General features: G+C 49.4%; 1 protein-coding gene across 1 annotated transcript in view; it reads left to right on the top strand.

Moving 5' to 3' along the window:
• Positions 1 to 3,931: 3,931 nt before the first annotated feature.
• QRICH2 (glutamine rich 2) overlaps positions 3,932 to 26,987 on the top strand; it is a 52,528-nt gene continuing 29,472 nt past the window's right edge. The window contains exons 1-6 of the mRNA XM_073310790.1: positions 3,932 to 4,756; positions 12,215 to 12,319; positions 15,762 to 15,842; positions 17,024 to 17,140; positions 20,288 to 21,539; positions 26,143 to 26,237. Of these exons, the coding sequence (XP_073166891.1) occupies positions 4,235 to 4,756; positions 12,215 to 12,319; positions 15,762 to 15,842; positions 17,024 to 17,140; positions 20,288 to 21,539; positions 26,143 to 26,237 (2,172 nt within the window). The 5' untranslated portion in view covers positions 3,932 to 4,234. The remainder of the gene's footprint in view (positions 4,757 to 12,214; positions 12,320 to 15,761; positions 15,843 to 17,023; positions 17,141 to 20,287; positions 21,540 to 26,142; positions 26,238 to 26,987) is intronic.

Raw genomic sequence — 26,987 nt, 5'->3', positions numbered from 1 at the left:
GCTGACTCCTTGCATGTGCAGTAGGGCCAGAATGTTTGGCTTGCATTAATTTCCTAATACTCCATGTGAGTGAGGCTGGAATCTGTGCATCTTTCATTCAGTGTTGAAACTATTGGGTTCTAGTCTTGGGGAAAACGGAAAATGGAAGCCCCTTTCCTATTGGTATTTATGGCCCTAGCTCTGTTAATCCATGTGTACGCAGAATAACAGTTCCCTGCCTTGGGCCTGGGTTGAGCGATGTAAAAACACTCATTCTGTCACAACTCCTCGGCCTTGCTCTTACCTAATAACCCAAAGGGACAATGACTCATGAAGACTGTCGTAAGGTTAAAATGACTACAAGTGGGATTGGAGCCAGAAAAATAGCTGGAATGTGTGTGAAAATATTTTTCCCATCGCACTACTAAATGCATCATTTTCACTGTCCAAGAGAATGGCCTTGCTGGAAGAAACTGAACTACACTATCCAGCCTTGTGTGGGAAGGGCCTGAGCCAAAGCTCATGGAAGTCAATAATAAAACTTTAGTTGACTTCAAGTGGTATAAGATCAGGCCTTTACCCTTGGAGGATTCCCATCCAGGGGAAAAACCGTCATGCTGGAGAAAGTTGTGCTGGGGTACAAGCACAGGAACACTACCACTGACTGAGGTTTGGGAGCACTGTCCTAAAAACAGGTGCCAAGTTATAGCTGGTTCAGAACAATAGGGTAACAGTCCTCACAGTGCCTGGGGGGAGGCCATGGCTTCTCTCATAAGAGTAACCCATTAACATCACTGTCCTGGCCAAATTGTAATTTTGGTGATTTCAATCTGTTTACCTAAACTAATATCCTTTGCTTTCAAATGGTTATAGTTACAGCATTTACTTCCTGTCCTAAATTGATCTGCCCTGCTAGACAGCTGCTGTGTTCCAGTGCAGAGCTGACTATACTGCAGCAGTGATGAAGTGATATTTTTTACTAGTGTAGAAAATACTTTGAGACAAAATACACAGGTTTGAAGGATGGCTACTGATGTGATGCTGTGAATCCTACATGCGTGGCATAATGGAGAAACTCTCAAAGCACATTTTCTGAAAATACAGTATATTCGTCACTTGGCACAAAATTACTGTGGGACTCATTACTACAGGATCTCATAAGGCCAAGAGCTCAGCAACATTCAGAAAAGGACTGGGCATTTATGTGGTACAGGGGCATAGTTACAATATTAAACAACAACAAGATGTTTAAAGAACATATAAACACTTTGAATTTTGGGGTATCAGCCAGCCTCTTGAGGACTAGGAGGAAACTTTCCCTGAGGAAGAGTTAGCCCTACAGTAAGGCGTTAGGGGTTATTTCCTGTGATGTAGCTGGTACTGGCCCCCGTTGGAGACAGTATGTTGGCCTAGATCGGGGATTCTCAACCTTTTTCTTTCTGACACCCCACCACCATAAAAAGTCCACGGCCCACATGTGCCACAGTAACTGGTTTTCTATGTATAAAAGGCAGGGCTGGAGTTAAGGGGCAGCACCCAGGGCAACTGCCTGGGTCCCCATGCCCCAGAGGCCCCCATGAAGCTACATTGCTCAGGCTTTGGCTTCAGTTTTCTACCCTGGGCCCTAGCAAGTCTAATGCTGGCCGTGCTTGGTGGCCCCACCGGGGGCCTCGGACCACAGTTGCTGACTTTCACAATAAGCCAAAAATCAAGCTACTCCTATTTCAAAAAAAGGCCAAAACAAGCTAATCCCTAAGAACCCCATCACTCTGTGACTAGATTCCCCCTGGTGTGCAATCTCAGACTGTGGTGAGCCCGCTGTGCACACCACCTCTCCCCCTCACTTGCCCATCCCACCTCTCCCCCCCCCCCCCCCCCCGGCCCCTGCTTCCCAGGAGCTGATTTTAAAAAAAAGCTACAAGCCAAAAACTAGCCAACAAGCAACTCACAAGCCAATTAAGCCAAAAACAAGCTCAAGTTTTGAGTTTTTTCCCCCCACAGGTTTGGCATGTCAGCCCTGGACCCCTAGTTGAGAACCACTAGCCTAGCTGAACTGCTGGTCTGACCCAGTCTGGCAATTCCTATTTTAAACAAGGTTTTCATTAATTGGATTTACATTTGCAGAGTTTCTACTCTGCTGCACCTGAGAAACATGCACCAACCTTTGACTTTGATCAAATTAGCTGAGGGTGAGTTGTATGATTACCCACCCCCTCCCCACCCTTAGTTTTTAAAACAGCACACTTTAAGGAGGAAGGGATGGTCTAGTGGTTAATGCACTGACTGGGAGGCAGGAGACTGGGATTTAATTTCCAGCTCTGCCACTGGCTCTCTGTGACCTTGGGGTAGTCACTAACTTCATCTCTCTTTCCCTCTGTTGCCAGTCTTACGCTCATATTTTGTATCCCTTTCTCCCACCTTCTGACTCTTGTCTTATTAGAGTATAAACTCTTTGAGGCAGAGGCTTTCTAATTGTGTTTGTGTAGTGCCTAGCGCAATGGGGTTGGGCTCAGTAAATTCTACTGCAATGGAAAATAATAAAAAAAAAATTAAACATACGGTTTTGCTTGTGTATGAATAACCCTAGCTTATTGACACACCAAGTATTTCTAAAATGAGTGAAAAATAAAATACCTTATACTCTGTTTACTTGCATTTCCCTCAATGTGGGTAATAAGCTGCTGCAGTCACGATAGTCAGGTTCCCAGTGCTGCACCGTCAGGGTTGCAAATGAGCCAGGATTGTGTTTTACTGAGTAACAACTAGCTTCCATTAATTTTTTGGGGGGGGAAGAGGGGAAATCAGCAGACCAGATTTCTGTTGGCCTTTGATTGTGTGAATTTGTCACAGAAACTGAACGTTGAACCACCTATGAATTTATTGTGGCCTTTTTAAGGCTAGTTCCTTCACTTTTGTTTTTGCAAGCTCACACCAAGCCCTCTGGGCCGTTCAGGAGGCAGTTCGTATTCAGGAGCCGGTAGGGAGGAGCAGTTCAGGTCTGTGGGTAAAGGCTGGCATGCTCAGCAATTTCAGGCTAAGGTCACCCTCCATAACAGCCTGCTGTGCTGTCCTTAAAATGAGGAGAGGCTGACGAGTTTTACCGAAGGGTGGCCCTGCAGCTAAACCAGCTAGGGCCCTGCTTCCTGCAGCCCCAGCTAGCCCATGCCCCTAGGTGCTGGCAATGGCTTGAAGTGGTTTCCATCAGCGACAGGGTTTACAGTTCGGTTGGCTCTCAGTACCACCCCCCCCCCCAATTGTACAGATTGCTCCAGCGCCCCTGCCCACTCCTCCAGAGCCTCTCCACCGCCTACCCAACGCCCCTTCTGTCCTCCAGCTGCCATGGCCCATTCTTCCCAGCTCAGCAGCCAGGCTGCCCCCGCCGCCCCCCCCCCTCCAGCCAGCCCATTCCCTGGATTAACTCCCTCCCTACCCATGTGTTTCTGGAGGCAGGCAGAGGCAAAGGCCCACTGCAACCCAGTAGCCCTAGCCTTTCAAATCCGGCCAGGAGTGGGGCCAGGCCAGAATCCAGCCCTTCTCCCTGCCTTTCAGAGCCGCTTCAGTTCAGCCTTGGATTGTGGGGGGGGACTACTTCCCCAGGCGCAATGAGCCACAGAACGTCTAGGGGGCGCTGCGTCCCTGCCTAGCAACTCCAGACGCTACAATGTAACTATCAGAACCCGCTGATGTAAACAAAGGCACATGGGCAGCCGCTGTGGCCAATCCGACGGTGGGCCGGTGTGTGCGGTAACCAATGGAAGGGCGAAAGGGGCGGGTTCGAGACCAAGGGTTTGGTGTGTGCCAGTGGAGATGGGTCTGCTGGGCTGCCAGCAGCCTGAGCTCTGCTTCTGTCCATAGTCAGGCATGGCAGCGGCAAGCGTCTGAGACCGGGGCATTAGCCCAGGAGGGAGGGGGCGGGGGGCAAGAGCATCAGGCCTAGAGAGGTCGAGGGAAATTTAAGTCAATAAATAAATAACTTTAAAAAGGCCGGGGGGGGGGGGTCCCTGGAAGGAAAATTCCTCCCGGGAAATTGCTATTCGATGGAGTGTGCAGCTGAGCTGGGCTTGTGGGAAGAAGATCGAGCAGCCTGGATTGATTTTAACTATTTGCTTAGTAACTCGCAAGGTGAAGAAGAGAAACTTATTTGAGCCCATGGGCTCAAGTCATTAGATCTATTTGGGGGGGGAAAAAACAGCTTTATTTTTGAATGAGAAGGTAACGGCATCAGATACCAGGCAGGAGTTAAAGTCCGGGGGCAATGGCTCTGATCAGCTTGTTGGAATTGGCTGACCTCTCCATAGGGACGCCAGAGATCGGGGTGGTCAATTTTAATGCCCTCCACACTTTGCTCCATGCCATCATTAGACAACTCAACCTGCAGGATGTCAAAACCGAGATGCTTGATGAGAAACCTAAGCCCCCGGAACCTGTGCCTTTGCAGGAGAAAGAGACAAAGGGCCAGTGTGATGCGTCAGAAGACTTCCCCTATGCTGACTTAGAGAAGAAGGTCATTGGGGTGGCTGCTCAGGTGCATGGCATGGAGGCCAAGGTGGTTGGGGTGGCGACTCAGGTGCATGGAGTGGAGGCTCAGGTCCATGGGATAGGGGAACAAGTTCAAGGGCTTGAGAAGCAAATGGCTGCCCTGGAAAAATTGCCTTCTGGGACAGACCTGCTGGAGAGGACCAAGAGCGGCTCTCCGAATGGATCTGCGGTGGCTGACATGTGGCAAATGATGCAGATGAAGAAAAAGATAGAAGCTAATGAGACTGGCATCTCCAAGGTAAATCTTTCCATTCCTTAAGTTGTGAGGAGGCAACATGTCCAGTGGCGAGAACCCAGATCTGAGAATCAGCAAATATATGCTGTAGCCTTGCCTCTGCCACTGACTTGCTGTGCAACTTTGAGCAAGCCACTCACTTTACCCCTTTGTGCCTCAGTTTCCCCACCTAGAAAAGTTGGTTAATATTCACCCTTCTAAAGGGTCCTGAGCCATTTGAAAGAAAAGTAGTAGATAATTGCTCTAAGTTCCTTATATAGCACTCATTACCAGACCTGTGTTCTGTATTAGTGGTTGGTGGTATTATTTTATTTATTTTATAGTTTGATATAAATAATTTCCAATAATAAGCAATGACTCCAAATTTGTGCAAAATGACAGTAAATTAGTGTCTGAAGTGAAGGACATTGAGAGGTTAGTGGACCTATGAAAGAAACTAGGAAATCATGACCTGAAGAAGAGCTCGTGTAACTAGAAAGCTTCTCTTTCACCAACAGATGTTGAGCCCAGAAAAGATATTCCCTCTCCCACCTTGTCTCTCATGTAGAAATCCAGTCATTTTTAAGACTCTCACTGTGTTAGGATTAGAGCTAAACTACAAGAAGGGAAATATTTACTGAATCCCCAAGGCCAGCCTCCAATTATCTTTTACATGTTTCCTCCAGTGTTATTTACGTTGCATGTTGTTATGGGGGTTGTGATCTGTCATGTATTTTCAAGGCTGGATAACAGGGAAAACCATGACCAGGTGTTACGCAGTTCGTATTACAGCTGTGACTTGTTGCATGAATTTTACAAGAGCATCTCTGCGCCGATTTCTCTAAGGTTGCAAGAGAAATAAAGTCCTGATTGCTGCTACCCATTTAATTAAAGTGCTGGATGGGGATGATCGGGGGTTGCTCATCTAATGCATGCCATAGTTTTAACAAAGGGTGTATTCTTGTTTTCATTCATCTTATCTTCAGTCTAGGGAATGTAGAGCCCGAGTTCTTCTTTGTGACCTTTCATTGTCCTTTGTCAGCAATCTGTGTAGACCTCCCTTAGACGGTGTTGACAAATGAGCTACTCCTGAACTGGGAGCAGGCCCATCAAGAGAAGTTTGGGGGCCCGGTACATCATGTTTGTTGGGGCTCCACCCCTCCCATTTCTTTATTTACACAGACATTAGTCATTTGCGGGGGGGGGCTGAGTTTGGAGCCCCAGTACAATTGTTCCCTCTCTCCCTCCCTCTTGTGAGAGCCCTGATTGCCAGTTGCACTGTATGCTTTAAAGGGGCAGAACGGTTTCATGCACTGAGAGGTGGGATCTCTGTGCTCTGTTTCCAGCTTTGCTACAGTCTTCACATACAGTCTATGTGACCGCTAGCAAATCTTCAAGGACCTGATGCTTTCAAAAGTGCTGAGACCCTGCAGCTCCTCTTCACTTCAGTTGAACTGGGTTCTCAGCACCTCTAAAAATCCAGCCCTTGGCTGAGCCGTGCCTCAGTTTCCCCATCCAGAACTTGTAGGTGATCTCACTTACCTAGTTCACAGGTAGTTGGGGTGCTTAGTTTAATGTAGTGAAATGCTTTGATGTCCTTGATCACAAGGAAACTATAGACATGAACAGTGGAAGGGAGGGAGAAAAGCTCCCTGCAAATGGGGGGCAGAGGGACAAGAGGGGGAGTGAGGAGAGGGTACTGACACTTGGCAGGGTGGGGGCAAGCAGCTGGCTCTAAGCTGGGAAGGAGGGTCCCAGCCCAGGGGTTCCTACCTGCTCCCTGACTCACTCCAGCCCCGATGGGTCCCAATACTTGCTTCCCGGCTCCCAGGCCTCATGGCAGCTGCTTCCACAATATTTCCCTGTTCCTGCTCCCCACCTGCACCCCCATTTCTGCCGCCCCTCGTGCAAGTGGCATTTTCTATTCAAGAACTCCAATAGCGTTCAAAGAAATTGGACCTGTGCCTCTCTGAGGGGTCATACCCTGTGGTCAGATCACACACACAGTTTCCGTTGGAGTCGGGGCAGAGGGAAGGGAGGGGTTGCATTGAAATCATGGCAGATGTATTGCCAGATATGCTTTCGCCTGATGAAGTTAGTGCCATGTGATGCTGTAGGTTTCTGGGCGAGGAAGTAATATTTCTCCCCATCTCTGTCCCCTGACTTACCTCTGCCCCTGGATCCTTTCCCCACTCCATGTGCATTAGTGGCAGATCTACCACGGCACAGATACCGCCGGGGGCTGCCTGAGATTGTACAGCTGTTCTGTCTGAGTTACTAGGAATAATGTAAAATGCTGTTGTTTTTACCCTTCCTCTTGTAGGAAAATAGCATCACCTCCAGGATGTCTGCTATCCCCCTTATAGCCTGGGGCTCCCTGAAGGCGGTTTGAGTTCAGATTCTAGCTTTTTTTTCTTCTCCTCCTCTCTGTCAGGATGAGTTGTAATGTTGCCAAGTTAAGTCTTGCCATTCCAAGAGGCGGGAGGCTGGCTAAGGAGCTGAAGTGGTGTGCAGGAGAGACCCACGGTTCTGTTCTAAGACCAAGGATACCAGCATGTTGCACAGGTTCAATAGGGGAAAGTCCTGGGGATTTTCCCCACCAGAAGGGGAGTGTCTGTGCTGCAATCGAAAATCGGGGCAGGGGGAGTAAAAAGAGGGGAGAAAAGTGGCCTCTTATGCGGGCACAAGGAATAACTTGTTCTTCTTAGAGCAGCCTCTGCACATTCCAACTCATGGGATGCCCTGGCAGTGCAGCCTGGACCAATCAATATGATGTGACCATAGAAAGGACAAAGGTGTCATGGAACAGGGAGGTGTAATATTCCCCCCCTAGGCAGCAGTAGCACAACTGAGATACTAGGGTCAGCTTTGGGTTCCTTAGTCCCAGAAGGACAGTTACAAACTAGGGGGAATTGGGAGAACAAAAAACCGACCCATGGCCTGGAGGAGCTGGCTCAGAAGGAAGATGTATAGAGCTAAATGTGTAGGGTTGGCTGAGTGATAATTAAATGTATGTGGAGCGGTGATGAAGGGGAGGTAATATTCAAATGGGGGAGGGCAATTGGGGGCATTGGGCCTGTTTTGCTTGCTTAGTATGGATAAAGAAGATCTGAAGGGTTGGGGGCGAGGGGAGGGGGGTGAAAAGTGAGTTTTTCTGCTTGCCGTCCTCTTAGAAATTTCAAACATGTTTAAGTCTGTGCTTTTGTGAGAGGATTCATTGGAGGTCCTCAGTGTGGATTATGACCTTTCTAAGTCCTTCATCGAAGGGTTTAAGGGTTTGACTCTTTAGCAGAGACCTCTTGTTCTCCCAGGTAGTTCTCATGCATCTGAGTTAAACAGATATTAACAAAAGATGGACACAGGTGCTGTGTGCCCTCATTTCCCACGGCTTTCAGCGTCTCACAGGATCAGGTGCTGGTTATCCTACTGTTTCTGTCTTGCATATTCAGCAGGATACTGACTATGGTAGTTTGGAGGTGCTCTGCCCTTCCAGCTCCCATCACAGTCCAAAATTCATGCAGCATGAGTCAGGGTAGGATTTAGGGTTTGCGGGGAGCTCAACAAGGTGGTTATTGCAGTCCCTACATTCCACACACAACCCCTCGCCCCCCGCGGCCGATCCCTCCTCCTTTTCTCCATCGTGACTGGACAATGGATTTCCCCTTCCTTTCTCCTGTACAGGGTGCTTGGGAGGGGGAGGACCTGGTTGTTAGGTCTCATCCCAGAACAGGTCAACAGGGCTCTCCCTGTTCTGTGCTCAGCTGGTTCTGCCTAGGGACCAGATCGATGCACCTGGATGGTCCTTGGCCTCACAGTTCCATGTTATGCCTAGGACAATTCCACAAAATTGGGACTCTTCCAAGTCCTCCACTGAACTGGGGAGCCTGCTGGGCTGTGGCCTTGGCAGGTCTAAACAATGCTTTGGCATAGGTGAAGAAGGTGTGACACAATGGGCGGCGGGGGATGTTAATTTCCTAAGTACTGCCTCTTAATCAGAGCTGTGAGCGTTTGCCACACAGAGGGAGCTCCTGGTGCAGATAGCATGTCTACAAGGGTAACACATTGTGATAGGTGAACCTCCTTCTCTGTTCCCTGCCGTGCAAAATGAGTACCTCATATTTTATACATCTGTTTGTGTGATCTAAACACAGCAGCCGTTCCCTGATGGAGAAAGTTATGAACATGCTCTGAGGAGGCAACTGGCCCTTGTGCAGTGGGACTAGCCTCGCTTATGTTGAGGACGTGGGTGATGCGCAGGCCTCGTGTGGCATGGAGAACGCCGCCCCTATTCATTAGCAGTGTTTGCTGATGGAACGGTTGGCTGAAATGGACAGTCTCGGAAGTGGGTAGGGTGACCAGATAGCAAATATGAAAAATCGGGACAGAGTGTGGGGGGTAATAGGCACCTATATAAGAAAAATCCCCAAATGTTGGGACTGTCCCTATAAAATCAGGACATCTGGTCACCCTAGAAGCGGGGACTGTCTGCTCTAGACCAGCATGGGGAGCAGACCTTGTCGTGGAGGCCGGCCAGCGTGTATCTTGCACGTACCCAGCAGAGCCTAGCGAGCCGTGCTTCAGGAGCTAGCTGGCTGTCTTTAGGATAGCGATCAAATGTGAAAGGAAAAGCCATGCCCAAAGAATGCCTCCAAAGCAGGAGCAATTGCAGTGGTCGTAGAGAAAGAGTTGAGCCACAAGATTAAAGCAAGTCCCGGCTGAATTATTCATCCCTTCGTGGAGCATAGTGGGAGGGAAATAGAACTGCTTTGATGAGAGAATGAGCCTTTTCTGCTCCTTCTCAGGGCATTACATCAGCGCCCAGGCTCACGTAGCACAGCTCCTGCAGTCCAATGTGGCAGGCCGTAAATGTTCAATGATTTGCCAGTGCTGCTTCGGGAGGGGTCATGTTAAATAAAAAACCGAAGCATCCCCATTGTGATCTGTGGGAGCTGGGCTCTGGTTTCCAATTCATCTCCTGAACGATCAAATATTTGCGAGAGAGTCGATGTTTCCCGTCAGTTTGAGTACAGCGCCGATATCTTAAGCCATCTAAGTGTAAACCGGGCTTGCCGCTGGTTTGATCCAAGAGCAATATTTCAGCTAGGAAATAAGGGCCCCATTCTGTGAGACACAGAGAGCTGGCAGCTGGCTGCTGAGTGAGCATCCTCAGTGAAGCCAATGAGAATTGTGAATGCTCAGCACCTTGTAGGATGGGGTCTGACCTTTTTTTAAATGGTTTTGTGGATTGTGCTGAGTTAATGGAAATAAAACATCAGTGTGAGTGCTGGGTGACAGCACAGAACACCAAGATAAAAGAAAACAAATTTTCTGGTCAAGAGATTGGAATTTCCAGGTGTTGCGAGGCCAGTTCATAAGCCCCATACAATGGGGTGGAACTCAAGCCCGTGCAGCAGACCCAGCACAAGACCGATGTACAACTTAAGTTTTATTTTGAGAGTTTAAGTGGGACTGCAAAGGATGAATAGCTTTTGTGCTGGCTCTGCCGGGGGTGAATTGGCTACCCACATGGGTAACTGCTCACCACTTTGAGTAAGTGGATCTCCCTTCAGCCCCAGGGAATGTAACTCTCCAGTTGCTCCTGTTGTTTAATCATCTTTTTTTGTCATAGGTGTGTATCTAATACCTGGCCATTTTAATCTTCAGAAGTGCTCAGCATTAATTGGGAGACGGGGGCGGGGGGGCTCTAATAGTTAGAACGTGTGTCTGGACACCTGGGTTCCATTCCTGCTTTTGCTGTTGAGTCATCATGTGACCTTGAGCAAGTCACTTGACCCTCTTGTTGCTTCATTTTGCCCATCTGTAAAATGGAGTATAATATCCTCTGCGCTTGGCAGGGTTGAGATGAGGCTGTTTGTAAATCCCTGGGAGACACCGCACTGAGCAATGCTATGTGGATGCACAGTGTTGTTGTAGAACTTTGCTTGTTAATAACAGGGCCAGCGGAGTGGTTGATCCCTGATCAATGTCCTACTAAAGATCTGCACGGCTGAGAGCCTCGGTTAATGGGATTCAAAGGGAACAACCCTCTAACGCTGGAGCTCCAAGGAGAGGCGGGCATCCAGTCCACTGGCAGAGGGAAAGCGGGACAGTGCCAACAACACTGTGGCCTGGGTCATTTATTATCCAGGTCGGAGGTGGTGAGGTGAGGGCAACTCACGTAACTTGGCATATCTTATACTGAGAACAGCTTCCAGCTGTGAGCGGCTTAGCACAGTCTGCTTCTATACTTTGCAACATCCCCAGCAGCTTCCAGCTGATCTCAAAGTGCTTTCCAAACATCTTTGCCTCGGGTGGCTGTAGGTAAATATCACTATCCCCGTTTTACAGATGAAGAAACTGAGGCACGAGGAGATTGTGTGGCCTTTGGCAAGCTGTTTGGTGAGTCAGTGGCATAGCCCAAATCTCCTGTCCCCCTGCTCTAACCATGAGATGGAGCTACTGTAGCAGACGTTGTCTGTTTACCATGAGAGTCCTGGTTTGAGTCTGCTATGGTCAAGTGCACTGTGTGAACAGGCTAAGTCCAGCTAATGAATAGTTAAGCCGTTCACTGGTATTTGGCACCAGCTGTTGAGCACAGCATCAGTGAAGTTTTTATCCCACTATTTGTATATCAGAGGCAGGTTTTTTGGCAAAAGCTATAGAATAAGGGTATTGTGTGGGCATAACAACAGTGCCAGAGGGAGAAGCATATAGTACCCAAATCTGGAAGGAGAAGTCTTCAGAGTCCAAGCTAAAATAGGAAGGCAGCAAGCTAATGAACAGTGAATGCTCACACATCACGGTCTCCTGGCATAGACCTCAGGGCATGTCTGCACTTGATCTGGTCACACTCAGTTAGGTATCCAATGCAATGATATTAACCCCCTGTCAAGAAATGTGCTGATGGGGGGAGAGTGGGGGGAGAGGGCCAGGCTGGCACTTTCATTTAACCCTTTCGGTTAATCTAGCAGATCCTTGGTCTGCCTGGAGGTGTGAAGCTGCCAGGCTTAATTAATGTATGCATTATAAGCTGTTATTTACTTGGGGAGTAAAAGGAGAAGTTCTGCTGAGCCCCTCCCTGTGTCCAGCTCCCTGTTGGGAAGGATGCTCTGGGTGGAGCTGCTGTGTTCTGTTCTGGAAGCTTATGGCCCCAACTCCTACCTGTTTAAGCTGGCTCCCTGGCAAGCCCCTTGCCACCATCCACACTCCGTTGGCAGCTGGAGCTCGCCTAACAGGGTCCATCTCCTGGCTCTCTGTCAGATAGGTGGGCATTATTCTCCCTGCTAATTATAAAGCTAAGGAAACTGAGACAGACAGGGGAGTGCCTTGCCACAGGTTACACAGCCAGTCAGTGGCAGAGCCGGGAATGATAGCTCCCTGCCCCTTGTCCGATTTGCTAGACCCCGCTGCCCCTCCGAGCATCCTCACTGTGGCATACTAGGTATTCTTGTGGCCCTAAATTCACTCCCCTCTCTGTTCCAGGCCATGGCTCTGTTCCAGGATCTGCTGAATGAGGTCAACGGCGTGAAGATGGCTAATTTCCATATGAACGAGGGCCTCCAAAACATCAAGGAGAAACTTGACTCGGTGAGTGTGGCCCTTGCCCACAGAACAGAGCTGGCCTGGTCACACTCTCTGGTGAGGGGAGTGCCAAGCCTTCTCCTTCCACCCCTGAGGTACCGACATCCCCTAGTCCCTCTTGCTGTATGTGCCATGTACCCTCAGCGGGGCTCTCCCTCCTGCCACAAGCAGCACTCAACTCCAAGGGGAGTTAACGCAGTCCCCGTCCCCTTGATTTCTCTTCTCGCTACTCCCCAGGCCTTTATGAGCTAGTATTCCCCACCCCTCCTGTGTTTTGGGGGTAACTTAGAGTACAAACTGCTTGGGCCGGGTCTGTGCCTGGCTTATGTGCAGCAGATCAGCATGCTCTAAGGGAAGTGTCCCATAAGAGCACACTGTTCCCCCTCTGCACATGTAGGGGAGAATGTCTCCTCTCCCTCCCTCTCTTGTCTGTCTGCGGTAATGCTGGTCAGAGCAGACAGAGGGGACTGGCTGACCTTTCCTCTCCTGTGGGAATTGCACTGAAGACCAGCTTGTACCCTTAGGGCTGCTCCCTATTACTCTAATACCAGGAAAGGGCAGGCAGGGGGTTGCTCTGGGGAGAGAAGAGGGGGTAGAATCCATAGTTCACCATGTAAAATATCTCATTTTGCTTGCACATTGGCCTCCTCAATTAAAATACCCGCACGATGTCTGTGGCATGGGACAAGGGGAAGGAGCAGGAGATGCTGCCAGAGGACAGATGCTCTGCGCGTGCAAAAACAGCCAATAGCTAAGCTGGCCAGGGATGGCAGGAGGCATTGGGACTGAGACGCATCGGCAGAGCTAGGAAGGGAATAGCAGGGGATGCTGGGGCTGAAGTCCGTCGACAGTGTGGCTCATGGGGAGCCCAGGCCTGGGACAGCAGGGCGGGATGCAAGTCAGAACTGAGCTGAGCATGGGCACTGGGGAGTTGGCTATTCAGACAGAGCTGTGTGCCAGTCCCCCACACCAACCGCGTGGTTGAGTCGATCTGGCTGGGGAGTAACGGGTGGGGGAGTCGTGCACTGGGCTCACCTGCACTCTCAGGCCTTCCCTTCCCTAGAGCCTTGTTACTGTTCCTGAGCACTCCGCCCAGGAGTTAACCAGCGCCAGAGCAGAGGGAATGGGGTTTGTACTCCCAAGGCCTGGGGAAACCAAGCTGGGCGGCCAGGCCTGTAACAGCAGAGCCAACTGCCTGGCTCAGGTAACATGAGCTGATGCTGCAGCCAGGAGGTAAAAATTCAGCGCTCAGGACCTCCACAAGGGATCCCAGCGAGGTGACAAACACAGCTGATGGGTGTGAAGTGAGTCTGCGGAGTTCCCGTCTCCAGGTGCCCATGGGGCAGGTGGGATTGAGAAGCATTCACCTTTGTGTCACCGCTGCCTTCTCCTGCCAGTTCCACCAAGGCGGGGAAGCTTTAGAATCCATCCAGGGGCTCAGGAGGAGCCCCACTGGCAGAGGGGCTGAGAAAGAACATTGAAATGTGAGGGGGTATTGAGCACAGGGAAGGGGTGAGGAAGAGCCAATCCCCTGTTAACTGCTGGAGGAGTTAGATAGATAAAGGAGCCCAGCATGGGATCCAGGACAGGGCATCTGCCCACGCCCCTTGAAGGACTAAGACAGGGAGCCATCATTCCATGTCAATGGTGAGCGAGAACTCTCAGCAGGTAAATCATTCTAGCAAGGCCTGGGGGAGCTCCCACCTGCCTCGTGCCAGCCATAGGTCTCTGCCAACCGAGGGATTGTTGCCAGGTGGGGGAGAGTTTGAATCCTGTGATGCCGCCCACAGGGAGGCAGCAGAGCTTGGCAGTGCCCAGCTTACTCCTTGTACCTTCAGGGATCCTCAGGGTGGCCATCTGCAGGAACGCTTGCAAAACATGCTAGCTCCCCCGAGGATCTAGCCAGCCGCAAGAGCTTATTCCTTTTGCAACTTGGCAAGCTGCCTTTTCCCATGAGCCTTGGGGGAACGGAGGGGGGCTGTGGGGAAGCAGTAAACATCTCGTTTCCTAGAGTACAGGGAAACAAAAGCTAAGTGGATGCCAAGGCTGCGCCTTTACTGTGTGTGTTCAGCCCCAAAAGCATGCTTTACCCGAGAGAATAGGCAGTTGCCTCCCAGACCCCACCCTGTGTGCCTGGGGCCAGCCCAGCCTACCTCACTGACCTAGTCCCTTATCACAACCCCCTCTGATTTGCCACTGATGTGCCCAGCCTCAGTGTCCCCCACAACACAGGACTGGAACACCCTTCCTATTCCGCTTCCCCAGCCCACCCCCTCTTGCCTTTCCAGTCTCTTCTGAACACTTGCTCCTTCAGGTCCAACAAGTGGGGCTTGAAAAACCCACTTTCCTGTGATAAGTAGGAAACTGATCTATGGGGGTCTTTCTATTGACTTCAGTGGGCTGTGGATCAGACCCATAGTGCTGGGCTTTCAGGGTTTTTCATGGTGACCTTTTCCATTTAATTGGTGCCCACCCCAACTCCCATCATATACAACACAATAAACTGAGGTCAGAGCTAGTTTCAAGTGTTTTACTTGTATGCTGTGCTTAAAGGGATATGACCAAGACAGAAAACCATATTTATAAATATCACACTCTTTTCTGGGTTTTTAATACCACTTTAGATGATCAAAACTGAAAGATCTTTACAAATCAGAGACCTGATTCTGCAAACATTCGCTCACATCAGCCCCTTCACTTGCCTGAAGAAGGCTTTGTCAGACTGGGTTCTTAATCTGTTTTTCAGAACATAAGCTCTTTAATTAAGGTGAGTGATGTGCAAAAAATAATATTCTCAGTTTCGCTTTCTGTTTATGGCCCGTTTGATGCACTGGAACAAAGTTCTTGTGTTGAGTTTCCGGTACTGGAGGAAGAAATATTTAAAGGCACACCACCAACTTAAGCATCCCATTCCTGTCAGAATTTGATGGACCCTTTCCAGTTAACAATAACTCCCAAGATTACTAGTATTGAAATAGACTACAGCAAAGTGGGTTTTTTTGCTTGCTCCTTCAGTTTGTTTATTTTGTATAGTCAAACTTTCCCCCACTCCATAAGAACAAACAGTCAGTTTCTTCCCTTCTTGCTTGCATGACTTTCACAGAGCAACAGCAGAGAGGGAAAACATTTAAAAGATAGGAAAATGGGATTGCAAACCCACAATTTGGCAGGGGCACCAAAGGGCATGTCACTCAGGTTTTGAAACAGACTGTATTGCAAGCTGATGCCACTGCCTTTTGAAATACAAATAAAAGGAAAATAGATATTGGAGGGGGCAATATAAACGCACACACACGGTGTGGGTGTGCCAGTGTGCACTTGCACATGTGTGCTCACACAACCCCCCCTACATTTTGGATCTAAGTCTGAATTGGCCATCTTCCTTTTTAAAGGCAATCACACACACACCAGACTGTAGGAGATTAACTAAACTCTCTTCTCTTGCAAGAATTTACAACTGGATACCCAGGAGATTGGCAATCGACTGCAGACCTGCATCGCTGATCAGAAGAACTTGGATAGTGATGTGGTATGTCTCTGAGGGGAACGATTTGCATATGAATTGCCAAGGCACCCCCGGGGCCCCAATTCTCATTCTCTGACTCCTCCTTTTCAGGTGCTGATCTTCACTGAAATCCCTAGCTTCTCCTCCTTTATTTCTTCCCCGCAGGTCTTCTGCTCTGAGTCAAGATCTCAGCTACTTGGACCAGGAAGGACCTGATCCTGAGTATAGGCACAAACTCAGTGGGTGCTCCAGGGCTGGAGCACCCACGGGGAAAAATTAGTGGGTGCTCTGCATCCACCAGCAGCCAAGCTCCCCTCCCAGCCCCTCCCTCACCTCCGCCTCCTCCCCTGAGTGCGCCACATCCCCGCTCCTCCGCCTCCTCATCCGTGTTTGCTCCGGGAGGGAGAGAGGAGGAGTGGGAACGTGGCGTACGGAGGCGGGGAAGAGGCGGGACCGGGGCAGGGATTTGGGGAACGAGTCGGAATAGGGTCAGGGAGAGGGTAGAGTTGGGGTGGGAACTTTGGGGAAGGTGTTGGAATGGGGGTGGGGCTGATGTGAGAGGGGGCAGGGGAGGGTGGAGTTGGGGCAAGGTCAGGGGCAGGGTGGGGGGTCGAGCACGCACCAGCGATAGCAGAAGTCAGCACCTATGATCCTGAGAGGTGCTGATCAACTCATTCCCTGTGACTTCAGTGCTCAGCATGTCCCATGGTCAGGCCCTAAGCAGCACTAAGTGTCCCAAACCACCTCCAGTAGGAACAGGAATTACACATATATTGAGGGGCAAGGCACATGAGTCTCTTCCTGAGTTTCTGTGGTCCTCCTTCCTCCTGACACACCAGGAAACACCCCAATCCATCCAGCTTCCTCTCTTGCTAGAGGATTCTTTAGGGACAGGAAATGCCAGTGCTTCTATTAGGAGGAGTTAAAGCCTCCACTTCTCCACTAGGAAGGCTTAGGTGTCCGTCCCTAGTACTCCATGATCGCAGAAGTGGTGGTATGGGCATCTGGGGAGGGTCTGCACCATCGTGGAACCAAGGATGCTACTCAGTTGGGGAACATACATTCTCTGTCGAGCTATCTTCTTGGGTGATCCCTGGGCTGCTAGTCTCTGAAGAGTTAATGGAGGAGAGAATGAAGTCCCTTCCTAGACATGCACCACAGAAATACAGTCATCTCTGTTTGGTTTTGGTTTGCTTTCTTTCCAGAGGAACCTAGAGCAAAGGATAAACCTCTATCCTTCCCCCGAAGAAATGTATAACATGGTGCGCTGGGAAGTTCTGGAGGACTGTCTTGTGACAGGCAAAGACAAGAGCCCATCCACTGTGAGTGTGACTTCAATTAGGGGTGGCAGGGGGGAGCGGAGAGCTTAATATGTTTGCTCCCTTCCTCTTCCTCTGCTGAGACATCCCCATAATAGAGTGAGGCGGGAGATCTTGTGAATCTGGACCTTTTCCAGTCTTTGTGCGGCTTGACACGGTCTGAGACACTCTTCTCTGGGGCAGGATGTCCGGAACTGGCTTTGAGGGATCAGCCTGTACCTCTGTCAAGTTTCACATTTCTAGGCCCCAGTGCCATGCAAGGTTCCACTTGATCAGGCTCTCGTCCAAGGCTTCTCTCTCTAAATGTGGCCTTTTCTGATGTATGAGAGAGCCGGGCCTTTTCCCTCCGCCTGCCCTCTGACCCCATGTTGTGATGGCACCTTGTGATTGCCATTCCTCTGACACCAAGGGGCCATGCCTGAGCCTGGAAATCCTTGTATGACTCCTACCCAGGGCTTCCCAGTGCAGGGGTGCCGGAACGGGGGGTGTCCAAGGGGCCATGGACCTCCCACTTTTTGCCTGTCCGCTTTTCACCACCAGCCCCACCCCTGTCCCTCCGCGTCCCCCTGAGGCTCCGCCTCCCAGCCAGGCTGGAAGTGGAGCCTAGCTCAGGGAGCCTGGGCAACTGTGGGGTGCTGCCAACCCTCCATCTGCCCTGGGTGGAGGAATCCGGGGGTTGGGGACATGGGCTTGGGCTGCTCTCCACCACCCCCCCACCCCCCCGCCACCATGGGCAGGTGGAGGGGCCCAGGCTCTTCAGGGGGAAGAGGGTTACAGGAGTGGGGCCACGGAGGGGGCCACTTTGGGGAAGGCTCCACCACCCCTGTCACAGTGTCTAACTAGCACAGTATGAGAAGGGTAATTTGTGTCATTTGGAGGTCTCACATTCTTGGAATTGATGCACTTACAGGATTTTACAGTGGCCACTGGACTAAATTAACCACTGGTGTAACCCCATCAACTTTACTCAGTGCATGAATTTGGTCCTTTCTTTCCGTGCATGGTAAACATGTCTTATAGATGGGCTAACTGATCTGGTTCTTTCCCTTTTCTTGTCTCCAGGGTGCAGGCCTAGGGCAGCTTCCTGTTGCATTTAACTGTCTAGGGAAGTCACTGCTGAATCTTCATGATTAGATAGCAGTGATGTCACCATGTCTTATAGGGGTTGATTGGAAAGCTAGTCCTGAGAGAAGATGAATTTGGTGGCAGTTGCCAGGGGATGGCTGCCAGCCTCAGAAAATAGCCACACAGTGAGACACAACTGGTAGCTTATGGTCAAGCTGGAGGAATGCTAGAGTGGAGTAAGCCAAGGTGTTGTGGGTCAGGATGGAGATGCATTTGGCAGAGAATTGGAAGGTGCAGAGGAACTTACACAGTGTTTCCGTGTACCATACGTAGCTCGAGCCATTGTGCTAGCAGGACTGAGTACTTTACACAAGTGGGACTAAACCCTGCTCTTTTCCAAGAGGTTCATCAGAGCAGATCTCCACTTCTCCCCCTCCGGCTTAAGCCCCGTTTCTCTCCCAGAATGCATACATTCCGTTACTCTAATTCACAGGCAAACACCCTCCCCTTCGCTTTGACCTCCTCCTTCATCATGTCCAAATAGCACATTGCACACTTTACCAGCGCACTTGCATCTGTGGAGGATATATCAGTTTAGCTGCGGTCAGAGTTATAGTTATACGCTTGGGAGTGGGTTAGAGTAGTTGCATGTGTCTATTGCGATGGGTACTCATTGGAGGTGCAAGGGAACTTGCAGTGGAGGTGAGGGCCTGTGAGCGTGTTTGCACAGGAAGGCTTGTGGGTGAAGATTGGTTTAACTGGGGACTTCAACTTGTAGCGATCACCTTGGCGGGGTTTGTACTTCAGCAACCGTAAATCCAAGCTAATGAAGGAATGTGCCTGATTGAACACATCTGTAATACACCCCTACCTCCATGAACAGGCTGTGAGGGAAGGTCAGGGGCAGCATTTGGCTCATAGCATGCCTGTCAAACAATTAACTTCATATAGCATCATACAAGGTGGCAACTTCATGACTGTACCATTCTGTGGGAGTCATAGATTAGCTACTGAGATCCCCCTGTGGGTATGGAGTAGATAGAAAAATAGAGACACTCACAGGGCACAGGAGGTGATGTCCTATAGGGCAAATAAACCCATGGGAATTCAACAAGTTAATTGATCAATTGGGAACTTCTGTTCCAGTGCTAATCTCTGTAGTAAGCAACTATATTGCAACATGATATTCCTAACACATGCTATTCTTGTTCTGTGTCAGAAACTCTATAAAGTTACCCATGCATGCAGGATGCATGCAGGTGGCATAGTTTCCAAAAGAAATCATTTATTTCCTTACCATGGAATGACATTTCATATTTATGTGACTGCTAATTCCCAGAATTAGTCATTCCAAAGACAGTCCCTGGAATGTATTGGTGCTATTAGGAGGTGAAGAAGGTGATCAGACCTTCTCAGAATGGGATAGGCCTGAGCCACCAGATCTAGAGTTGGATGAGGATTTCCAGCTCCTGAGAGTGGACCTAGGTTCTGGTTTGGCCTGGGGACCCCCCTACAGAATTATGCTTAGGATCCTGATACCAACTACTCCCCCCACCTCAGCCTCACACATTTTAGCTCAAGTGTGCTTCAGTCCAGGGTTTCAGTTCTGGCTCATGTGATTTTCATGCATACACAATGCTTGTTGTTCCTATGGAGGGCGTTTTGGCAGACAGAGTAACTGTAATACCTGGTGGAAAGTAGCTGGTGTGTCTGGCAGGGGCAAGCGTACACAATTGAGAGGGAGGGGCAGATATCTGCTAGGAATCCCATCCCAGAGACTCCTCTAGAAAGCAGGCTCCTAGGAAACACTTGGCCACTAGTGGAATTGATTTAGCAACCAGCAAGGTCTTCAGAGGGCGTTTTGTGATTGCTGCTTCCTTTCAGTATAAAGGCCGGTTGGGGGCACGTCCTGTCCCATTGCCCATTCTGTCCAAATAGGCCTGTCTGATTTGATGGTAGTGTTACTTCCAGTTGAAGTGCAGAAATAGAAGAGGGTAGTTTTGAATATCCCAGCTCCCCCCCCCCCCCCAATTTACTTTGAACTAGTGCCCATCAGTAAATTGCTCCCATTCCATTGGTTTCCAGGAAGCCCAGTCTGGGGATCCCAGCCTAGGCCAGCCCTCTCCAGCCGAGCAACCAGCTTCAGTTATGGACACCCAAGCCAGAAAACCCTCTGTAACCTGGGCAGGGGCTCCAGGGAGCCAGCCTGGCTCTCCCAGCAGCAGACCTGGTACTCCAGGGATGCAGGCAGGGACCAGGGCAGGCATGCCAGTGGTCCAGCCAGCAGCCCAGGCAGGCACTCCTGGAACTAGGGCAGGCACACCAGAAGCCCAAGCAATCACTCCAGCAGCCCAGGCAGGCTCCCCCAGGACCCAGGCAGGCTCCCCCAGGACCCAGGCAGGGGCCCAGGCAGGCATCCCCGGGGCTCAGCCAGGGTCACCTGGGGCCCAGGCAGTCTCCCCCGGGGCTCAGCCAGGGACCCAGGCAGTCTCCCCCGGGGCTCAGCCAGGGACCCAGGCAGTCTCCCCCGGGGCTCAGCCAGGGACCCAGGCAGTCTCCCCCAGGACACAGCCAGGGGCCCAGCCAGGCTTCCCCGGGGCCCAGCCAGGGGCCCAGCCAGGCTTCCCCGGGGCCCAGCCAGGGGCCCAGCCAGGCTTCCCCGGGGCCCAGCCAGGGGCCCAGCCAGGCTTCCCCGGGGCCCAGCCAGGGGCCCAGCCAGGCTTCCCCGGGGCCCAGCCAGGGGCCCAGCCAGGCTTCCCCGGGGCCCAGCCAGGGGCCCAGCCAGGCTCGCCAGGGGCCCAGCCAGGTTCCCCCTGGGCCCAGCCCGGGGCCCAGCCAGGTTCCCCCGGGGCCCAGCCCAGGGCCCAGGCAGGCTTCCCTGGGGCCAAGGCAGGTGCTCCAGGAATCCAGCCAAGCTTCCCTGGCACCTGGCCCAGTTCCCCAGGGACCCAAGTGGGACCTCCTGGAGCTCCAGGGACCCAGGCAGGCTACCTTGGGACCCCAGCAGGTGCTTCAGCATTGCAGCCCACATCACCTACAGCAGGTCCCTCAGCTCTAGCAGCCCAGCTTGCAATTCCACGTGGACCTTACTCTGCCGTTACATCCCCGGCATCACCTTTACAAGAGAAGGACAAACGCCTAACCTCATCCACCCCGCGAGAGTCCTCCAGGTCCAGCAGTGCCTCCAGCCGCTACTCAGATACCGTGGAAGCGCTACGCCAGATCGGGCAGCTGACTGACCTCTACACCACCTTGAAGGAGCAGATAAACTACCTGGAGCAATTCAAGTGTAGCCACGCCGACCTCAACAAGCTGCGACAATTCCTCTCGGATGCAGGTAGGGACTTACCCATCAGCCAGTGTCTTCATCACATCCTTTTGGGAGGGGGCAATGCAGGCAGCTTCCTGGGTATGGCTCCTCAGGTATGGCTTCCCAGAGTGATGCTGACTGTAGCCTTGTGCTGGATCCTCAGGGGTGTCTGGGTGAGCAGTGGGGCTCTTGGCTGGGGCCTGGATCCCTTCTCATGGTTCCTCAGTGACTGGCACACTGCTCATACCTTTGGGCTGACTCCCCAGTGAGACGCGCTCGGTGGAATGGGAGCAGCTTACTTTGACTGGGCTGTCATTTAAGGGCATAAATATCCAGAGTGGTACACTTAACGGTCATAAATATTCCACCTTGGGACTCTTGCCCTGACTTTGACAGGGGTCTAGGGTTCACTCCCAAGGTACCATTTTGAAAAGGGGCCTTTTATCACATTTGGATCATTTTATGGTTCATTTCAAAGTATCTTGTTGCATCTCCATCCCCCATCCTGAAACAATACAAAATATCCCAGTGCGGGGCACTGATGAGGGCCGTTGGGGTAAATGGGGGTGCAGGGAGTGCAATTCCATTCTTAGGGGAGCTTCATATCTCTGCTTGTGTTGGTTTGGAGGCTATAGCTGGTAATCTGCTTTCAGGGTCTGCTTCTGAGCTAAGCCATAGATTTATTAAAGGGGGCCTTCTGTATCCTGGTAAAGAGGAGAGGGATAGAAGCTGATAAAGTGCAGGTAGGAACTGAAGAGAAACAATCAAACAAAATAATCCAATTCAGTTACATCACACAAAGGCAGACAGCTGAATACAGACACAAACGCTAGAAGTCTAAATACTGAGGTTGGTGAACTTGAGTGCGTGGTATTAAATGAGGATATTGCCATAACAGGCATCATAGAAATTTGGTGAAAAGATGATAATCAATGGGACACAGTAGTACTAGTGTACAAAATACATAGGAAAGACAGAGTAAGTCATGCTGGTGAGGGAGTGACATTATATGTGAAAGAAAGCAGAGTCAAATATACTAAAATTTTAAATGCTCAAACTGTACCATAGACTCTCTGTGGATTAAAAATTCCATGCTTGAATAGTAAGAGTATAGCCATAGGAATATACTACAAACCACCTGACCAGGATGGTGATGGTGATTGTGAAATACTACAAAAACAGAACAGCCAGTAATAATGGGGATGTCCCCCATATTTACAGGGAACATGTCACCTAAGGACGGGATGCAGAGATAAAATTACTAGACACCATTAATAAGTGCTTCTTGGCGCAGCTAGTCCTGGAACCCACAAAGGGAGAGGCAGTTCCTGATTTAATCCTAAATGGAAAGCAGGATCTGGTACAAGATGTGCATATGATTGAACTACTTAGTAATACCATAATGTGATTAAATTTAATATTCCTATAGGGGGGAAATACCAAAGAAACCCACCACAGTAGCATTTAGCTTCAAAAAGGGGAACTACACAAAAATAAGGAAACTAGTTAAATGGAAATTAAATTAAAAGGAACAGCCACAAGAGTGAAATGCCTGCAAGCCGCATGGAAACGCTTTAAAAACACCATAAAGGCTCCAATTAAATGTATATACCCCAAATTAAAAAAAAAACCAAAAACCAGTACGAGGACAAAAAAAATTGCCACCATGGCAAAAATGCCACTCAATAGAGTGAGTAAAAGAGGCAGTCGAGGCAAAAAGACATCCTCTAAAAATTGGAAGTCAAATCATAGTGAGGAAAATAGAAGGGAGCAAAAACTCTGGCAAGTCCAGCAAGTGTAAAAGCATAATTGGGCACGCCGAAAAAGAATTTGAAGAGCAACTAGCAAAGGACACACAAACTAGCAGCAAATTTTTAAGTACATCAGAAGCAAGAAGCTTGCCAAACAATCAGTGTTGCCACTAGATGATTGAGGTGCTAAAGGAGCACTCAGGGAAGACAAGGCTGTGGCAGAGAAGCTAAATTAGTTCTTTGCTACAGAGAGTGTGAGGGAGATTCCCGTACCTGAACCATTCTCTTTAAGGTGATAGATCTGAGGAACTGTCCCAGACTTAGGTGACAATAAGGAGGTTTTGGAACAAATTGATAAATTAAACAATAAGAAGTCACCAGGACCTGATGGAATTCACCCAGGAGTTCTGAAGGAACTCAGATCTGATATTGCAGAACTACTAACTGTGATGTGTAACCTGTCGCTTAAATCTCTGTACCAGAGACTGGAGGATAGCTAATGTGACACTGATTTTTAAAAGAGGTTCCAGAGATGATCCTGGCAATTATAGGCTGGTAAGCCTAACTTCAGTACCGGGCAAACTGGCTGAAACTATTGTAAAGCACAGAATTACCAGACACAGAAATGAACACGATATGTTGGGGAAGAGTCAAAGTGGCTTTTGTAAAGGGAAATCATGCCTCCCCAATCTATCAGAATTGTTTGAGGGAGTCAATAAGCATGACAGGGGTGATCTAGTGGATATAGTGTACTTGCACGTTCAGAAAGCCTTTGACAAAGTCCCTCACCCAAGGCTGTCAAACAAAGTAATCAGTCTTGGGATAAGAGGGAAGGTCCTCTTCTGGATCAGTAACTGGTTAAAAGATAGGAAACAAAGGGTAGGAATAAATGATCAGTTTTCACAGCGGAGAGAGGTAAATAACAGTGTTGTCCCCCCCGTCCCCCCCCCCATGGTTCTCTACTGGGATCAGTATTGTTTAACATATTCGTAAATTATCAGGAAAAGGGGGTAAACAGGGAGGTGGCAAAATTTGCAGATGATATAAAATTACTCAAGATAGTTAAGTCCAAAGCCGACTGTGAAGAGTTACAAAGGGATCTCACAAAACTGGGTGACTGGGCAACAAAATGGCAGATGAAATTCAGTGTTGCTAAATACAAGGTAGTGCACTTTGGAAGAAGTAATCCCAACTAAGCATACAAAATGATGGGGTCTGTCATAACCATACAGCTAAGGGTAGCCTAGAATACCTCCTTACCTGTAAGGGATTTAGAAGCTCAAATAACCTGGGTTGGCACCTGACCAAAAGGACCAATGGGGAAAAAAGATACTTTCAAATTGGGGGGCTTTGTTTGTGCTCTTTGTTTGTGTGTTCTCTGGGGAAGCAGAGAAGCATCAGATCAGAAAAATCCCCCTAAAATCATCCTAAAATGAGCCTCAATATTGTAAAAAGAGTAAGTAAATAAGGCAAGGCATGTTAGATTATCTTTTGTTTTTAGCTTGTGAATTTTCCCTTTGCTAGAAGGAGGTTTATTCCTGTTTTTTGTAATTTTGAAACTAAGCCTAGAGGGAGCTCCTCTGTGTTTGTGAATCTTTTGTTACCCTGTAAAGTTATCTTCCATCCTGATTTTGCAGAGGTGATTCTTTCACCTTTTCTTTAAATAAAATTCTTCTTTTAAGAACCAGATTGATTTTTCAGTGTCCTGTAGACCCAAGGGGTTGGGTCTGTGCTCACTTTGTAACCAATTGGTTAGGATATTATTCTCAAGCCTCCCCAGGGAAGGGGGTATAAGGGCTAGGGAGGATATTTTGGGGGAGATAAGGCTCCAAGTGGCCCTTCCTGAATGTTTGTTTAAATCACTTGGTGGTGGCAGCACACCGTTCGAGAACAAAAGGAATTTGTGCCTTGGGGAAGTTTTTAACCTAAGCTAGTAGAAATAAGCTTAGGGGGTCTTTCATGCGGGTCCCCACATCTGTGCCCTAGAGTTCAGAGTGGGGAGGGAACCCTGACAGGGTCTAAATGAGCTGTTACCACTCAAGAAAGAGATCTTGGAGTCATTGTGGATAGTTTTCTGAACATATCTGCTGAATGTGCACTAACAGTCAAAAAAACTAACAGGATGTTATGAACGATTAAGAAAGGGATAGATAATAAGACAGAAAATATAATAATGCCACTATATAAATCCATGGCATGCACACATGTTGAATACTGCATGCAGTTCTGGTTGCCCCATCTCAAAAACATGTATTAGAATTGGAAAAGGTACAGAGTAGGGCAACAAATATTATTGGGGTATGGAACAACTTTGGTACAAGGAGAGAGAAAAAATCTGGGACTGGTCATCTTAGAAAAGAGACGATATGATAGAGGTCTATAAAGTGACAAATAGTGTGGAGAAAGTGAATGGAGGAAGTGTTATTTACCCCTTCCCAGGGGTCACCCAATGAAATTAATAAGCAGCAGGTTTAAAATAAACAAAAGGAAGTACTTCTTCACACAACGCACAGTCAACCTGTGGAACTCGTTGACAGAGAATGTTGTGAAGGTCACAAGTATAACTGGGTTCAAAAAAGGGTTAGGTAAGTTCATGGAGGGCAGCTCTATCAATGGCTATTAGCCAAGGTGGTCAGGATGCAACCCCATGTTCCAAGTGTCACTAAATCTCTGACAGCCAGAAGCTGGGACTGGACAACAGGGCTCACTTGATAATTGCCCTGTTCTGTTCATTCCCTCTGAAGCATCTGGCAGTGGCACTGGCCACTGTCGGAAGACAGGATACTGGGCTAGATGGACCATTGGTCTGACCCAGTATGGCTGTCCTTACGTACACAATCAATTGAGTGCTTCCTTTGTATTTTCATGGTGGTGTCTAGTCCCTAAGAACCTCTCCAGCATGCCTGCTGACCTCATGGACCAGCTGTCTTCCCTGAAGGCTACGGCAGAAGACATGAAAGATGTAAAGGCCAAGGTGAGCAGCTGGTGTGCCATCTTGTAACCTAACCATGGAATCAGCGATGGTAACAAGGCCACTGTGGTTGGCTGGGATGGCGTGCAAGACAGGGACTTTGATACTGTATCATCCAGGGTCCGAACATGTGCTGTAGGCTGTGGAGTTGTGGTATCAGCATTAGTGGTGAACGTCCCTGCTCTTTGGTATTGTGGTGAAGGCTCTGAACTGAGACTTTGGAGACCTGGGTTCAGTTTCATACTCTGCCACAGACTTAGGATCTTAAGCAAGTCACTTAGGGTTTGATTCCCTCAAGGACATTACACCAGTGAAAAATCAGGTGGAGTTGAGCCTGGATCTACTATGACCCCTTGCCAGCCCTAACACACCTGCTCCCTTCCCAGGCGTTAGAAGGGGGATGCCAGTGCAGGAGTTTTACACTGGTGGAGAGTCCCCCTACAGAGGGAGAATTAATCAGGGGCTGCTTAATCTGGAGAACCCAGCCCTTAAACTGTTCCCCGAATTATCCGTGTACAATGGTTAATTCATCCCCCCACCTTTGTCTGGCTTGTCTGTCTAGACTGTGAGCTCTTAAGGGCAGAGACTCTCTTACGGTGTCTTAGTAAAGTGCCTAACACAACGGTTCCCTGAACTCATTGGCTTCTCGGCATGCTCAGAATATTAAGAACAATAATAAGATCAGTGTGAGGTGAGGGAGAAACCGCTGGGAAAGGAAAGGGGGTGGGAGATTGGCCCTTGTATCCCTCAGAA

Source organism: Lepidochelys kempii, chromosome 14 (assembly GCF_965140265.1).
Source record: "Lepidochelys kempii isolate rLepKem1 chromosome 14, rLepKem1.hap2, whole genome shotgun sequence".
Taxonomy (NCBI): Eukaryota; Metazoa; Chordata; order Testudines; family Cheloniidae; genus Lepidochelys; species Lepidochelys kempii.
This window is presented reverse-complemented; position numbering and strand designations above follow the sequence as displayed.